At 42.9% G+C, this 17,364-nt stretch overlaps 6 protein-coding genes across 6 annotated transcripts; 3 read left to right on the top strand and 3 right to left on the bottom strand.

The window, feature by feature from the left end:
• Window positions 1–397: 397 nt before the first annotated feature.
• Window positions 398–2,925, bottom strand: LOC128718389 (uncharacterized). The gene is made up of 2 exons (XM_053812017.1): window positions 2,922–2,925; window positions 398–1,410 (listed from the first exon to the last, which is right to left on the bottom strand). The coding sequence occupies exons 1-2, from the start codon at window positions 2,923–2,925 to the stop codon at window positions 398–400; spliced, it is 1,017 nt and encodes a 338-aa protein (XP_053667992.1).
• A 624-nt stretch (window positions 2,926–3,549) lies between these two features.
• Window positions 3,550–4,732, top strand: LOC128709002 (uncharacterized). Its single transcript, XM_053803984.1, has 3 exons — window positions 3,550–3,850; window positions 4,279–4,543; window positions 4,624–4,732. The coding sequence occupies exons 1-3, from the start codon at window positions 3,550–3,552 to the stop codon at window positions 4,730–4,732; spliced, it is 675 nt and encodes a 224-aa protein (XP_053659959.1).
• A 491-nt stretch (window positions 4,733–5,223) lies between these two features.
• LOC128709084 (uncharacterized) lies at window positions 5,224–6,237 on the bottom strand. Its single transcript, XM_053804068.1, has one exon. It carries the CDS (start codon window positions 6,235–6,237, stop codon window positions 5,224–5,226), a length of 1,014 nt encoding a protein of 337 aa, XP_053660043.1.
• Window positions 6,238–8,483: 2,246 nt separating this feature from the next.
• LOC128719778 (WD repeat-containing protein 48 homolog) lies at window positions 8,484–10,992 on the top strand. The gene is made up of 7 exons (XM_053813408.1): window positions 8,484–8,751; window positions 8,815–9,027; window positions 9,096–9,644; window positions 9,750–9,979; window positions 10,056–10,523; window positions 10,616–10,816; window positions 10,897–10,992. Exons 1-7 carry the CDS (start codon window positions 8,484–8,486, stop codon window positions 10,990–10,992), a joined length of 2,025 nt encoding a protein of 674 aa, XP_053669383.1.
• A 781-nt stretch (window positions 10,993–11,773) lies between these two features.
• LOC128718954 (GTP-binding protein 128up) lies at window positions 11,774–13,140 on the top strand. The gene is made up of 4 exons (XM_053812572.1): window positions 11,774–11,815; window positions 11,925–12,760; window positions 12,833–12,955; window positions 13,038–13,140. Exons 1-4 carry the CDS (start codon window positions 11,774–11,776, stop codon window positions 13,138–13,140), a joined length of 1,104 nt encoding a protein of 367 aa, XP_053668547.1.
• Window positions 13,141–15,416: 2,276 nt separating this feature from the next.
• Window positions 15,417–17,021, bottom strand: LOC128718388 (uncharacterized). The gene is made up of 4 exons (XM_053812016.1): window positions 16,923–17,021; window positions 16,777–16,820; window positions 16,052–16,709; window positions 15,417–15,977 (listed from the first exon to the last, which is right to left on the bottom strand). The coding sequence occupies exons 1-4, from the start codon at window positions 17,019–17,021 to the stop codon at window positions 15,417–15,419; spliced, it is 1,362 nt and encodes a 453-aa protein (XP_053667991.1).
• Between the last annotated feature and the right edge of the window lie 343 nt (window positions 17,022–17,364).

Here is a 17,364-nt window from a genome sequence, read left to right as displayed (position 1 = left end):
CTTTTTTAATCTCATGCAATGTAACAGTGCGTGTACTTTTTGGATTAATAGATTATTTGTTTTCACGATATCCCACAAATATGTTATCTTTAGCGATATTTGAGAGCATTTTAAAACTATGAAAATGGATACATCTTTCGTACATCGAAAGGCATGAAAATAGATTCTGTTTTGTTCTCTGCTTAGCGATTATCCTTTCCCGATTGTACCAGCAGTGTAGCTATTAAGGTTTCATACTTTCGTAGGAGTCAACGATTTAAGCTCTAAAATCTTATACAAAAGAGATCACATCGAACAGTTTATCAGCATTCATCTTGTACGAATCTTACATTACTATTAAAAACATCTAAAATCCAAACGGGGGGTTGGGGTTTATAGGTTGGTTCATCATTCCGTCCTAATGACGATGTAGCATCCGGACACGTCTTCGCACTTCTGGCGGTGATCCGTTACTGACCGTCGAACCGATCACTTTTCCGCCGTGATCCACATCCCAGAATGAATCGACCGATGTTCGACGTCCGAAGGGTGCTACATTTGGTACGGCAGAGAATGTGCCTCCTGCTCCCGCTGGCATCACCTGCCCACGCATAAGTGTCGGCACTGATTGCCGTCTCAGCAATGGTGCCGGAAGTGGTTTTCCCGATAATGACATCGTTGTCGATGGTGCGACACTTTCGTCCATACGTGAAAAAGTTCCCGCAAACGGAACGGCTGACTCATCGATTGACCGCTGAACACTCATCGATGGTTGCGAGTAGTGTTGTTTCATCATACGAAATTGCTTTTGCTTTTCCCTTATCAATGCCTGATAGTTTTGCAACGATAGGCGACGTTGGGCGTCTGCTTTCGCGGTACTGCCACCGGTTCCGGTAAGATGCTTAGCGATATCGACACCGGCCGCAAGCAGCAAAATAACCAATACCGAAAGAAACATATAGATGGACGAATTTGATCCTGCCGTGTCCGATGGGTCTAGATCCTTTTTTTTGTCCCGCTCGCCCAACACCGTGCTCTTGTAGTGCAGTCCCTCTGGACCGTCAAACGCTCTGCGGCGGATGGTTCTCTTCGGGGAGAACACAAAGAATACCTCCACATCGAGACACCGGCCCGGGTACTGCTTGGACCGATCCCACTGCCAATCCTGCTCACTATCGTCCAAATCAAGGTAGGCAAAATCAAAGTAATACTCTTCCCCAATGCCGTCGTATGCTGGCGGTCTGGTGAGTGTTCCGACCCATTTCAGCTTGGCCGCGGCACGTTCGCGATTCACTTGGACACGATTTTTATAGAAGTTAAGCACGAAAATGAAAATCAAAAACGTTATACACGAGTACAGGTGTTTGTATGCGGTCGACATTCTGCTGGTTCCATCGAGGATGGAAAGCTCTAGCAGCAGTAAACTCAGCACTGCAATCGATCCCACGTCCGCACTAAAAATCGATATCGGTTCGCAACTGATAAGAGAGTGATTGTTACTACTGCTGCTTCGGCCTTCAGGGAAGGTCGCGATATGCCTCGGTCTCGCGAGGGAGTCGTTTATTTTTTTTTCCCCAACAGAGAATCAACACATACAGGTGGTTGCACCACTATATCAGCAGGTCAGCGTTGCTCTTTCCGTTCGCACGGAAAGACGCAGCTTTGTTTGTGGACGAGCGCAACATGCTTTTCCTCTCGGTGGGGAAATGTTTTCTTCGGCACGATACGCCCGACAGCACATGGTTAAACAACAGCTAGGCATGCGCAAAGTAAACGGTTGGTGATTGTATTTTAATAGATTTGATTTTTGGAACAGTGCCACCGTCCAAGCCTGTTTACCCGTTTAAGCGTTAATCTACTTTAAGCATAATGGAAACTATGAAAGCACATTCGAAAATTCCACACTTCCGTCTATTGGCCATCTATGCACCGATTTGTATTAAAAAACGGTATTCGTTCTGGAAGGAAAACAACCACACACATGTTTTGCTAGCAAAGTAAATAACGCGCCAAACAGTGAACGTCATCGTCGCTGAAAGGCGGCGCACTGCATAGATAGTTCGATCATAAATTAATTTGGACATAAAATAGTATGGAGTCTTTTTTCGGACGGTTGGATTTAAAAAACGTATAAATTAACAACCTGAATTGCATTTTATTTTTTGAGAAATAAAAGGCTTCTCAAAAAAGTCTACTTCTTGTTGGGACAATTCAGTTACAATTACTTTGATCATAAAAGAAGTTAAATAAGTGAAAAAAAGTTTATGGCCAAATTCTTCAATTCCATGGTCGTCTTTTCACCATGTCTGTTGAATTTGTTAAAATCTCTTGAATATATTTTCCTTTTGAAATGATACCGCGCGACCCAATCCAGGTCATCCAGATAGACAGATGTGTGTGGTAGCTGCAAGTAGAGACGTTTTTAAAGGTTCCAGATGGAATCCTAGTGATATTTTCCTTACTGGTTGTTGGTTACCGGTACACACGTTGACCTTACTCGTCATAGGTGATGTTCCAACGGATAAAATTAAACTGCTACAAATATGTAGCCGCGAATAGTGCGCTGGAAATGTCTCGTCCCTATCCTTTTGTTTTTTTGGTTCCATTTTTGTCTTTTCGCTCTCGGAATTCGTTTCCAGATTTCGTTACTGGCCTTTAGTTAGTTTATAGAGGCTTTATACCTATTGAATTGAGAAGAATGATTTCCAGCAAATCTGACTTGAACTAACGGTTCGCAGATGCGTTTTTGGCCCTCCAGATATGATATTAAATTTCGGATGTTGCCATGATTGTATCTTTTCGATACGAACCCGGTGGTGTACAGGGTCAAAATTGAGAATTGCAAAGTTTTTGGGTAAACAGTGAAATAAATTTCGATTACATTTATATATTTCCTTATTTTTCTAATTTCTCACGTGACTATCACTTTGTTCGGTATTTACCCATAGTCCAGTTAAGTATTGAATCAATGGTTATAACTATGTGGAATAGTTTTGAAAAAAAAAAAACGATAGAAGAAAGGGAGGAAGGGAGAAGAAAAGGGCTTTATTTACTTAGCGCATCGCGTTGTTTTTTTTTTGCCGCCCATCCCGTCTGTGTGCTGCAGTATATTTCGCGTGTACAAAAATCGACTCACAGCTTGCAACTGTGTGAGATCTAACGCATAATTTATCTGCGTCGACATTCTAGAAGGTTACCGATATGATGTAGTAACGAGTTTTCTTCAACTTTGTTCGTTTGTTTTTCATTTGCTGAATCGCAGCGATCCCGCTACACAGAGCGTTGTTGTTAAACATTACCCGAAAAAGGAAAAACAAATTACGTGAGATCACGCTATACCGTCATCTGTTCTTCAATGCTGAAAACCGCTAAAAAGTGTGTAGGTGCACTTGAATTCAGCTAATGCACCACCAACATAAACACGGTTCACCCACGCAAGCGCATTCACAACACGGACCGCGGCGCACAGTGTGTGCGTGTGTATGTGAGTCACGAATTTCGTTTCATCCAGTGCACTCGTTGGTGACCCAGTTAGACGATTACATTTTTCGGGAGTGGTAAATCAAAAACATGTCTTCTTCGTTACACGAGATGGATCCAGCAAATGGTAACGGAACGGTCGGCATGCCAGCAGGTGCTACGCATTGGTACGGCAAAGATATGAATGGCACAAATCTACAGCGTCCTAGAAGGCTTTCGTTCAACGGATCCGATATGGAGCTGTCCGACCTGAAAGGTGATATGAGTGAACAGAGAGCAAGGTCCGATGAACATAAAAATGCCATCGATACGAAACAAACGCTAATATTGCTCGCCATCGCCACAACGCTTGCAGTTTCCATCAAATATCTACTTCCGTCCTTCGATTTAGGTTGGTATAGGTATGGGAAAAAGGGTTCCCTCATTTCCATACGTAATTGTGGTTTGTATGTGGTGATTGAGAAACTATTTACACACGAGATGTCTGTCCATTGCCATGTGCGTGCAACTTCTTCTCTTGCGGTCCGTCGCGAGGTTTGTTTGTTTGCATTAGGCAAATGCGTGGCAGTGTGTTCCGACCTTTTCGTGAGGGCATTCGAGAGGGTTTGATGAAATCATCAGTTTCCGCAACACCACAACCAGCACCAGTAGTCAGTTAATCTTGTCTTTATAAATAACCACATTGAACAAGCGTGGTTAATGCACGGTTGTGTTTCGTTCAGTAATTCGATTGAATCACTTTTTCATTTCTTAAAAAAGAAGAAGAAAAAACTAAAAACTTTAAACATTCTTCCTTGTTCGTCTCACACTTACATACAGCATCATATCGATCGATGGGAACCAGAGTTGCCGTAGTGGCAGACAATGTGTGGCAAGATTTCTTAGACCGCTGCACCCGCTTAAAGCCGCCAACATTCTCGTGGAATATGGAGTATGTTGTACAATACATCGCAAATGCATCCCACACACTGTATGCGGTAGCTTTTGGGCTGCTGCTTTCGTCCTTCACCTGGTACATCATCTATCTGGATAGCAGCATTCCAGGAGTGAATCCACCGACTCCATTCTCCGCTTCCAAGAAAACGTACGAATTTTAAAAACCAATTGAATGTGTCTGGAATATTAAAAATCGCTAATTAATTACATCTTTGTGTCGCATTGTAGCTATCGTGGTGGACCTACCAGTAAGGAACGGCGATTTCACCTACCCTACGTAACGGCGTTGCTGAGTGGAGTGGTTGGATTTTTAATCGTTTTATTCATCAACGAGTAAGCGCAGCCAGGGTTAGGAACGGAACGCGCAAACCATCCAAAAAGTGCCTCGTATCGTGCTAATATGAAATGGGGAAAATCGAATTCTGCTCTGTCGCATTCCGGCTCTTTCTTCGTATTCGTTTTCGATAGATTTTATACGCGCTTTGTGCACAAAATGGGCAGCATCATATTGTATTTATTTTAGAATTTTTTTTTTATTTCTAACAGATGTAAGCTTTTCCGGTTTTCGTTCAATGTCTGACGAAAAAAACTAACGCGTATTGTGGAAATTTGTATAGTGGATATTGTAGTGAAAATGGTAACTAATTCATTAATTTTGCATTAATTGCGATTAGATTCGTGTAAGGGCCTTATTTTTAAGTTCCATTTTTATATTCATATTGCATCAGTACAAATAATTATGTTTGTTTTTCCATTAGCAGACAATGTTTCCATCGTAACTTAATTAAATAAATTAATTGTAAAACAAAATGAACATAAACTAATATTCTAGCGTCTCACCTTCGTGGAGAATGCACTGACCGTTTGCAATCGTAAGATTGCCCGATTGTACTGTTCCGTTGTTCGACCAATTTTCAGTATCTGCAACCGGCTTCCCATAGTCTGAATCCGTCCGACACAGCGCACCAAATCACCCGGCGCTAGAGGAGGCAAATCTATGTCAATCTCATAGAAAATACCCTGCATAACGGGTCCTTGGTTGCGATGGCGTAAAAGAATAACTTTCTCCTTCTTCCTTGTGCCAGGCTTAATGCTTATCACGTTTGCAACGGTTTCTAGTAGCAACGGAATTTTGCCTTTTCCACGAATTGTCTTCTGAAGGTGTTCTATCGTACCGGAAACGATGTGTAGAGAAGTTTTTGCTTCCAGTGCACTAACAGCAACTTCTGGGTTGGTAGTTTCGGATCCTTTTGGGATGTATGTCGATGTAGGTTTACTGTACTTCGATGGACCACACTCTGCTTGATCTGGATGCTTTCGTTTATCGTATGATAAATTACCAGCGCAGGAGTGAAACGAATTGTTCAGACTGGCCGATGCACCAGTGCGATGAAAGCTTTTCAATCCTAATGCGGTGTTGGCGGAAGAGGTATTCATATGTCTGCTTGTATTCACACTGTTGATGGTAGAGTTAGCCAATGGTACTTTCCCCTTTAGCAAGTATGATGACGGAGTGTAGTTTGAAGTAAAGCTGCAATCCAGAAAGGAACCGTTTAGAGGTTGTGATGTGTTAACATTCTGTCTGGAAGCAGGCTGATGAAATGTTCTGTTGTCGGCAAATGTTATGCTATCATTCAGTGAACGAAACGATTCGTTTGATGCAAACGACAAAACGAACTGCTTTGCAGGTGGTTCAACAACGTTCGCAGCGCTATTTTTCTGTTTTGGTGGCTGTTGAAACGAGCTCATAATGGAGGGTGTTTCAAGTATTGCTGCAGACATGGGAAATCGTGGCACCTTTCGTGGTGCCGGAGTTTGGGGGCATGAACGATTGTTGGACATTGTAGCTAAAAGTAAAGAAAAACACAAATGAAACTATTTCCAGCACGAATAACAGTTTGGGGGCATGAACGATTGTTGGGCATTGTTGCTAAAAGTAAAGAAAAACACAAATGAAACTATTGCCAGCATGAATAACAGTGCAACTTACTCATCCGAGAGTACATTCCAGTATACGCCTGAAAGTAAACAGGACTGCTACGATGTAAAGCGCCGTTCAGACGTACATAGAAACACGCGCGACCGAAGCGCGAACTCTGTTCAACCTATGAATGTATGAACACCATTTTTTTTTAGTATCTCTCAAATTTCCAGTGTCTGTTCGAAACGATGGATTTTGACCGTTGATTTTTGTTATTTTTTGTTTTGATTGGCATTTGGGGGTAAAAGATTTTTGTAGACTTCCCCCCCATAGGGTTTGAAGCTACCCTAGACATATTTGTTGCACTAAGAGCTTGAGTTGGTCATTATATGCTAAAAATTCAAATTTTAAAGGGTTTATTTTATTTTTGGTAAACAATTGTTGTAGTCCTTCCCATAGGGTTTGAAGCTACTCTGGTCATACTTGTTGCGATTTGGTTTTAGCGTTTTTGCACATCGCTTCCTCCCAAAATTTGTCAAGATATGTGAAGACTTCGTAACTGGAAAAGCTAAGTAGCCAATTTGCTAAACCCAAGAAAACGACGCTAATTTGTAGGTAAGTCGAAAAAAAATCAGTTAACAATTGCCTTTAAGCTGTTAATTTCCATACGAAAAATTTAAGGATTGGAACTTTGGTGAAGTTCGGTTTTCGTGATTTGTTTCTTGTTTCGCAATTTGCATAAAAGCAGCCCTACTTTTAGCAGCCAATTATTTCCATTTAGGTGAAGAGCGAGAACAGGCAAGTTTTTCGAATCCTCCACTAGCGCGCTTATTTGGCAACGATTTGCAAAAAAACTTTGCACATATTTTCAAAAGGCCAACTTTGCAGGTAATCAGCATGCGTTTCTGAGCGCCATGGACAAAGCCGTGCAGGGACTTGTGACGTTTTTAAAAAGTTTCCAGAAGGGAAAGCAAGTGAGAGTGACGGAGTCATTCCCATGCAAGATTAGTGACATCATTAATTGCGAACGGAGACATAATGTCCTCGTTCGTATGTCCTCTGATATGAAAGATTTTTAAATGATTATTGATGATTTGGAGTGCAGTGGAAACATCAATAAACAACAAACATTATGACAAGGGAAGGTATTTTCGACCAATTTTTAACATTTTAGCTTAGATTTTGTGCAATAAACTAACTCAGCTATCGAATTTCCAAAAACCGCGTATCTCCGAATCCGCGTATAAGATGAACCGCGTATCTCGGGGACTGCCTCATCCTGAAATCGTTGATATCGTAAAATTAATCAGCTGAAAATCTTATTTTTTATATAATCCCTTCATTTATCACTAGTTTCATTAACAGCATTTTTTAAACTATTACAGCAACGGAAACAAAAATTAAAACATACCCCTTAACATTTTAATTTTTACCATGTTATGAACAGCTCGAACCCATAGTGCAACAAGTATGTCCAGGGTAGCTTCAAACCCTATGAGAAGGGGACTACAAAAATCTTTTACCAAAATCTTTTACCGTTTTATCATCTACCAGAAAGTAACGCTTTGTGAATAAACGCATTGTGATCAATCGACTAATGAATCGTTAAGCGTAAACACAGCGTTCGTTACTGTCAAACAACCAACACATACAGCGAACAAAACGAAAACACAACATTTTTCAATATAGAAAAGGTGTACAATTCCAGAGGAAATCAGAAAAGTACAGAAAGTTTTACATCTTTTAACGGGGTTTAATGAAAAATTGTGTTTTTCATTAACTAAGAGAGATAACATTCCAGTCGCCTAAAGTAGAAGAACGATTATATTCTAGTAAACAACTATTTGCAGTGTGTTAACATGTGAAAACAAGTTGGTTAATCCTAGTCATTTATACTGAAAATGCAGAAATGGGAATAAATTATACAATGAAAGAGTTAAATTAATTAAAGCTAACTACTGTAAGTACCGGTTAACATGTTGCTCGTATAGAACCAAAAGAACTGTGAAGTTAATTGATACCAAAATCTTATTTAATCTTTGTTTATACAGCGGGCGGATTGACATATATTTTACAACTGCGCGAGCTGAATTGAGAGTAGTGTACAGATCGAAGAAAGGTTTTGGATTGAGATTCCATCAGGTTGCGAAAAATAATCGGTTCCAAAATGCTAACACATAAAAACAACCAAGGAGGGCGTAAGAAAATGCAAGTGGCTTTCGTCATACGGGATGCAGAAGAAAAGCGACACCGTAATGGAGTGAATGCACTGCAACTGGACACAATTAATGGGCGGCTCTATTCGGCCGGTAGGGATGCTATCATTCGTTTATGGAACTCGACGCAAACTACCTCCTCCGAGCCGTACATTCAAAGCATGGAGCACCATAACGATTGGGTGAATGATATCGTCTTATGCTGCGGTGGTCGTAACTGTAATATTGACCGTAATATTTAGCGTATGTTTTACTTCATTTGTTCTTTTTGATTGTTTTCAGTGATAAGCGCAAGTTGTGATACCACAGTAAAAGTTTGGAATGCACACAAAGGTTTCTGCATGTCGACTTTGCGTACACACAGGGATTACGTACAGGCGCTTGCATACGCCAAGGACCGTGAGCAGGTCGCCAGTGCTGGATTGGACAAAGCCATTTTTCTGTGGGATGTTAACACACTTACAGCATTAACTGCCTCCAACAACACAGTAACAAGTAATAACAGTAGTACAAAACTGACTGTGGGATTGTGTTTTACAAACGACAACTTTTACACATTTTAGCGTCCAGTATATCGGGATCAAAGGACTCAATCTACAGCTTGGCAATGAATCCATCTGGTACAATAATTGTGAGTGGATCGACGGAGAACACGCTACGAATTTGGGACCCACGAACCTGCAACAAAATAGCAAAGCTGAAAGGGCATACAGAAAATGTGAAAGCACTAATTGTGTCGGAGGATGGCACGCAGGTCGTGTCTGGCAGCTCGGACGGAAAGATTAAACTTTGGAGCATCGGGCAGCAGCGGTGCATTCAAACAATTAGTGTGCATTCAGAAGGTGTCTGGTGTTTGCTGATGACCGATGGCTTTTCACACGTCATTTCCGGAAGCCGAGACCGTAAGATTATCATGACCGAGCTCCGCAATCCAGCTAATAGCGTTTTAATCTGCGAAGAACAAGCACCCGTACTGAGCATGTGCTACAACATTGACCAGACAGGCGTGTGGGCTACCACATGGAACTCGGACATTCGTTGCTGGAAGCTCCACAAAACGGATAAATTATGCAACTACAGCTACTCGAACAGTTGCAATAGTATTAACAATGGTAGCGGAGATGGTACATCCACCTCTGTTGCGCCGGCACCGGCATCTAACAGTAGACCAGCTACATCCGTACCGGCAGGAACCGTAACTGCGAACGTCGGAAAAGGGTACGAGGTGGCCTGCATTAAAGGTGGAGCCGCTATTAAACGATATCACGTGTTAAATGATAAGAGATTAATGCTTACCCGCGATACGGACGAAAACGTAGCCATCTACGATGTGTTAAAGATTAAAAAGGTCGAAGATCTCGGGAAGGTGGACTTTGAGGAGGAAATCAAAAAACGTAGTCAACGAATTTATGTGCCGAATTGGTTCATGGTGGATTTAAAAACTGGTGTAAGTGTTTTGCGTTGCCTCCACGTGTCTAATGGTTTGCCAATTTTATGTTAATCTGAATTATTTTCTTTTCAAGATGCCAATGATAGTCCTTGGACAGGATGAGATCGATTGTTTCGCGGCTTGGGTTTCGGCGGAAGCTGGACTTCCAGAACATGCAGAACCCGGATCCGATCCAAAAGTGAACTATGGTAGCTTATTGCTGCAAGCGTTGCTAGAGCATTGGAGGCCGGCCCCACCCCATCACCACATTCAAGGCGGACCGGTGGAATTGGAAAATGGTTGCGATGGTGACATTCGTGGCAACGAATACTTTAGCGTGCCGAAGCATACGCCGATTATTTTTAGCGAAGTCGGTGGCCGGAATGTATGCCGGTTGCTTGTGAAAGATGCTGCTGGAGAGACGGAAAGCGCACTGCTTAATGATACTGTCCCGTCGTGGGTTACCAATGTGGTTATTGATAGAACGCTACCCAAGTTTATCAAGCTTCCATTTTATCTATTGGCACACCCATCAATGCTGAAACAGGATCGCAACAAGAAGGTATGTTTGGAGTTCGTAAGCAAATGAGATGGGAAGGAAATGCAATTGCTCACCTGTTGATTTTCCGTTCCATGCTTGGTTCCATCCCTTAGGAACGATTGATAGCGAACGAGTTTATCCAATGTCGAAAAGTTTGTGAGCATGTTCTGGAGAAGGTGTTAGGGTCAGATTTGCCAACGGCTGGAAGCACCGGCAATTCAAACTCCTCGCAGAACAACAGCCAAAGTGATGGTAATTCCGAAAGCAGTCAAATACCGGCCGATGAACGGATAGAGTTGTTATGTAACGAGGTGGTAAGTGCATCACGAAGTTGATAGTCGGTGCAACAAATGATCATTTAATTACGTCTCTTCATCTTTTCTTCCAAACACAGTTGTGTGATCCGAACATGGATCTTCGCACAGTGAGGCATTTCATTTGGAAGCAATCATCTGATTTAACTTTCCATTATCGAACGAAATTGAACTAAAAACGGCGCTAGCGCTTATGGCACCATGGATGTTATGTGACATGATCGAAAGAATACATATTATTTGTACATCTTCTATGCCAAGTGTTGTGGAAGAATGTAAAAAAATGATAGTAAAGCTGAAGTATGCAATAGTCACAAAAATAAATGGCTTTTCAACGCAACTAGTAGAAGATTGTTGTGTATGTTTCGAAATTTTATACTAGGTTTATTTGACTTCCTCATAATTATTTAACTTAGTTTGTCCTATCAGTCGCAAATGCCGTTCTAAATATTGCATGAACAATATTTATAGCATCCAAGCATCTGAAAATAGCACCGTGTAAATATGGCATAAGGCATAAAACAACAGTCATTGTCAATGAGAAGCAGGTGATCTCTGATTTAAATAGAAACTGAACGCGTATTGCGACCCGATTAATTTGATTTGATTCGAAAAATTGTTACAGCTCCATTTGCCACTCAATTCGATATTACTCATAATGCCAGTTTCCACTGTGCCTTTGCCTTTTATGGCACATGGTTATTTGGGACACTTCAGGGGTGTCCAACTGTTTTGTTTTCCTTCTACGCGTATTTCTGGGAAAAGACACATTTCCCTTCAAAAGTTTTCATCCCGATGCTGTAAACGCCTGTAAATTGTCAACGTTACACGATCCCACACACCACGATATTTCGCCGGAAAGTAAAGAAATTCGGCTGTTTCGTGCCACTTTTTCTATGATTTATCTCTTTGTTGAATTATTTAACTAACTCCTAGTGTGCTCGTGCGGCGTGCAAGATGAGTACGATACTGGAAAAAATTGCCCAAATCGAGTCTGAGGTAAGGCAACGTGTATATATCGTACACCTTACGAGAGCCCTGTGGATGCGGACGAGGTTATGATGATTTGTTGTGTTTTTTCTCTCCCGAACGACCCGGCTCGTTGCAGATGGCTCGAACCCAGCGTAACAAGGCAACGGCTGGGCATTTGGGATTGTTGAAGGCACGGTTGGCTAAGTTGCGACGAGAGCTCATCAGTCCGAAGGGTGGCGGCGGTGCATCGGAACAGGGATTCGAAGTTTCCAAAACCGGTGACGCCCGGGTTGGTTTCGTTGGGTTTCCCTCGGTCGGAAAATCGACCCTTTTATCCAATTTGGCCGGTGTGTACTCTGAGGTGGCCGCATACGAGTTCACAACGCTCACAACCGTACCGGGCTGTATCAAGTACAAGGGCGCTAAGATACAGCTGCTCGATTTGCCCGGTATTATCGAAGGTGCGAAGGATGGCAAGGGTCGTGGTCGGCAGGTGATAGCGGTCGCACGTACCTGTAACCTTATCTTCATGGTGCTGGACGTACTGAAACCGTTGACACATAAGAAGCTGCTCGAGCATGAGTTGGAAGGATTCGGTCTGCGACTGAACAAGCAGCCACCGAACATTTCCTTCCGCAGGAAGGATAAGGGCGGAGTGAATTTGAATGCAACTGCCGCACAGTCGGAGCTGGACCTTGACACGGTGAAGACAATTCTCGGCGAGTACAAGATACACAATGCGGACATTACACTGAAGTACGATGCCACGGCCGACGACCTGATCGATGTGATTGAGGGCAACCGGATTTATATTCCTTGTATCTATCTGCTGAACAAAATCGATCAAATCTCGATCGAAGAGCTGGACGTTATCTATAAAATTCCGCATTGTGTTCCGATTTCCGCCCATCATCACTGGAACTTTGACGATTTGCTTGAAATGATGTGGCAATATCTGAAGCTGGTGCGAATGTAAGTGTTCACAGGCATTTTCTGAGTGGGTGTATGAAGCTGTAGGGTCTCACAAAAACGTTGTTGTTTTAGCTATACTAAACCGAAGGGACAGCTGCCGGATTATAGTTCACCGATCGTGCTGCACCACGAGCATACGTCTGTGGAAAGTTTCTGTAACAAGCTTCATCGAACAATTGCAAAGGAATTCAAATAGTAAGTACAGTGATGTTATTTTTCCCAAATACGACAGCTGATTTTAAAATGCGACATTTTTCATTCTCTCTCCCTGGGACAGTGCGCTCGTGTGGGGATCATCAGTAAAACATCAACCGCAAAAGGTCGGCATCGATCACGTGCTGAACGATGAGGATGTAGTACAGATTGTGAAGAAGGTTTAAAAGATCGAATCGTGTGCAAAAGAAAGACGTGTTTTCCCGTACGATTCGTTGTCCGTCGATCAGGTTAAAAATGTGCGCAAATAATTATGAAAACTGACCGCTTTAATTCAAACTCATTGCGTTCTGATCCGTTAATTTTAGCCGAAAACAAACGCGTGTTAGTGCAGGATAAAGTTCAAAATGGTTTGTTTATTCGGTAATATTTCTAATAGTTTGCATGCTAGTTTCTTATTCAAATAGCCGTTTCAGTGGTTGTAGTGATACGGAATCGTCCTAGATAACGGTTGCGCAATTCCGGATTGAAAAGGCCGCGTCGATTAAGTAGTGTGCGGGAGTTAACAGTTGGTGTACGCTGTGGTTCAGCTGTGGTTGGACGCAACATCCTTCTTTTTCCTCCGAAGCGGACCATCCGACCATATGTCCTTGCCGGCGATTCGGTAGTGGTGGTAGTAGTAGTAGCAGCAGTTGTGGTAGTGGCGGATGAGACGCTGATCGTTGGTGACTCACTCTGTTGGGTAGTGGGTTCGTCGATTTCCGTGCCGGTCGTTAACTGTTTCTCCGCACAACACTGTTCACAATCCACTGTGTCTAAGCCATCACTAGACATATCATAGAGGCAGTTCTCATTTGTACACCAACATCCCCGATACGATGGATCGTTTCGTTCCGTTGTCACTGTTTCGGCTGCATCCTCAGTGCAGGTTACTGGAACTACATCGTCACAGTGACACGTTATCACAAAGCTCACCGCCAACAGCACGACCAACAACCGATTCGACCGCTGCATTGCGATTTCGGTGGGCACAGAAATGGCTCGGGTGTGCCATCTTGCGTACCATTAAATATGAGCCAACAGAACTTAAGGGTACATCATCGCACCATGCATCCATTGTCATGTGCGTTTCCACCGGACACGGGAAACAGGTTCTAGCTGGACGGAGAAGCAGGGATTCCTGTTTTCACACTTGCTCTCGAGGCCGACAGGAAAATTGGCGATAGGTTCAAGGCCACCGCGAAGAAGACATACATCGTTCTCGTAGTGAAACATGTTTAAGGGCCACTACAAGGGAGCATAAATTTTTATCATCATCCCAACCCACCGCAATTGCATTGCGATTGCGAGATATGAGTGATGGAAGATTAACATTTGTCTTACAGTCGATGGTGCGCTGTTGTAGCATCGTACGTTTCCGGCAACATCGTTACGTTTGTTCGCTTGTTGTGTATTGGTTCGGGTTCAATTGTTATTTTTTTTTTGCTTTTGCATGAACAAAAGCCAATTAAGAATTTACTGCTGGAAAGAGATGTGTTAAACATTATTCCAATCAACTTCAGTTAATTAAGGAAAGGTTTAATTTTTCTAGTTTTCTTGCAGTTTTGATTTTAAAACGAAATGAAAATTATAGAAGTGCGTTTAATTTACTTCGACTCGATGTGTTCGATCTCATGCCACCTGTAAATAGCTAATGAAAGAGAAATCGATACATAAACCAAATGAAGGTTGAATATTTTATGCTTTCGATTTGACCATTTGCGTCATATGGTTAATGTTCCACGCGGCGCATCAAATTTCACTACGAAAGATCTAGAACAATCGACAATGTACGCAAGTGTTATCACGAGGAATCATGATAAGAATTTGATATTATTTATTATGATTTCTTATGCACGTTATTTCTTTCTACATTAAATAATCGATATTTCTTTTTACCGCTTGGTTTGTTGTGGTTGTGTGAAGGAATTTTGTTTTTATTTCTTTTCCACATCCATTGTTTGCCCATAGATATACGTGCAACGTGAACGGTAAGCCAACTTTCAGGTCGCTCATTTTTACGAGTTAAATAGAAGAACAAAATGTACAAATCAGAAACAAAGCCACTAGAAGTTTGATGTGCAAATGTTGAACTTAAAATGGTGAACCCATTATTGTAATGACTAAATTTAAAAATGTTACCGAAAACTTATCGCAAGTAACCTTATAAGAGATCCTTACTTAAATAATGATACAATCTACGGCTTCTTCAGACACGCTAATATGCACTTTTACACTCTGGCTTCCCGAATACAACATAAAGGGTAGTTGTGTTCTGGTGTATAAATAACCATCAAACAAACACATAACAAGCGTACAATGAAAGTAAACGATCTAACTATTAACACTATGCTTTGTACAACGAAAAACGGGCTTTTTACCACCAAAGTATGAGATGATGTTCACCATGTCATGCTGTTTGTACGAGCTTTCTTCGAGAAAGGAATTGATTTTGACCACAACTCTACTCCAAAATTGGAAATAGTGGATCTAAATTCCAAAACTCGTTAAAATCATCGCTTAACGCATAATCAAGAGACATCGTGCAGGGATCGGATGGTATCGTTTCGCTGGCATTTGAGACCGGAGTAGGCGAGCCGAGCGATTCGTATCCGGCGTCAGAAACGCTAGAGAATCCTCCAGGACTTTTGAGCGGTTGCAGCGCAATCGGCGAAAGGAGATCCCGCAGTGGCGATGGTGACCTTATTGTGATGGGAGCAAGTGGCGAGAAGGGTTCCGACGAGAGAGGTGACTGACTGACGGTTGTTTCCATTGTCTCTTCCTCCGAATGCTCTGTCTGTTCAAGCAAGATTAATTCTTCGCTTGGCCCGTCGACATCTTGTGCATCCATGCAAGTGACTGTCGTTTCGCTAACTGCCTCATCGTCTGCCAGTACGATCGTTATGCAGTTCGTTTCGTTATCGTACGTGCCGTAGAGTGTATCACTATTCTGTAGAATCGCTGCAGGTTGCGTATTCTGTAAGGTGATCGCAGGATCGGGACACGTTTCGTGCTCCTCCTGCTCCTGCTTTGGTTGTGGTGTATCGGCTAACTCGTAAAACGGCGACTTGCTGTAGTTATGCGTGGTAAGAATTAGGCGATTCCCCGTAGGGGTCTCCGGTCGACTGGATTCCACGATTGCTGCTGTGGGCCCCACCATTGATCCAGGCAGGCGCTGGCTGGTGCGCTCGCTTTCGGCATCAGCCGGGCGGCTTGCGTGATCAATGTCTTCCAGGTCTGCACCGATACCTGCGAGTAGGCTTTCGGCAAGCTCTTCGAGGTGGGACACGTCGAAATTTTCGAACATGTCTTGTAGAGTAGGCAGATCGCAATGATCTTCAAGAGGGCCGCTAGCCGCGGATCGTTCGCTGTCGGTGACAGTGTCGTTTGCGCTTCCGCCGGACCGCACTTGTACAGTCCCTGCTGCTGAGGGCATCTTGGGGATGCTGCTGATCCCGTTTGGCGCCCGGCAGTAACGCAACCCACACTGTCACCAGCGACAACGTCGTCTTCCTGCGGTTCTTCTTTCACCAGCTTCTGCTCCTGTGCTAGCAGGCGCTTTTGCAGATCCTCGAACCGTCGCTCAAGATCCAGATACTTGTCGTAGATAGCACCCTTCTCGGTGTCCAGTGAACTGCATCGGTTTTGCAGTTGCACAATCTGTTCCGACTGTTCCTGGATCGTATTTTCCATTTCTTCCATTTTGGCCTTCTTTCGGTCGCGAGATGTTTGTGCAGCAACACGATTTTTTAGCTTCCTGCAGGGTGTAAAAATACATTATTATTAGTTACACGCAAAACCATCTCGCTGGGTTGTGTGCTTACTTTCGTTGAATTTTTTCCTCCCATGTGAGATGATCCAGGCGGCGCTTCTTGCCGCGCACAATAAACTCATCCATCGAGGAGGATTCGTCATCAGAGGGCATCGATGACGGAGCAACCGAGGCGGGTCGCTTGGCCAACGGCTTCACCGTTGTAGTTGGTGTGGTCGACGGCTTTGCCATAACCGCCGGTGCCACGTTTATTGGAATGTACTTGGTCGGTACAGTGATAAAGATGGGGGTGCTCATGATGATTGTGATGATGTTCTAGAAGTTTCTCTAGGTGGGCGAGCCTCAATGAGAGTGTGTGCCACGCTGGCGCACGAAATCCCGAAAACTGACACAAATGCGACGATAAAATCACGGAAAGTATGTACTTTAAACCGTGAAAATGTCGCCCTTTTACACTACCATCATGTAGATGATGTTTGCAATGCTGCTTTCACGTAATTTTAACAAATGCTTTGCCTTTCTTTGTTTGAAGACGCGAACACAGAAACCTTTGTGAAAAACTTGAGCGCGTAATTTTTACTTCCTTTCCGTTGGTGTGCTTGAATGAATGTGCACGAAACCGCACACCATGCTGTAGCTT

Source organism: Anopheles marshallii, chromosome 2, assembly GCF_943734725.1.
Source record: "Anopheles marshallii chromosome 2, idAnoMarsDA_429_01, whole genome shotgun sequence".
In the NCBI taxonomy this organism is placed as follows: domain Eukaryota; kingdom Metazoa; phylum Arthropoda; class Insecta; order Diptera; family Culicidae; genus Anopheles; species Anopheles marshallii.
This window is presented reverse-complemented; position numbering and strand designations above follow the sequence as displayed.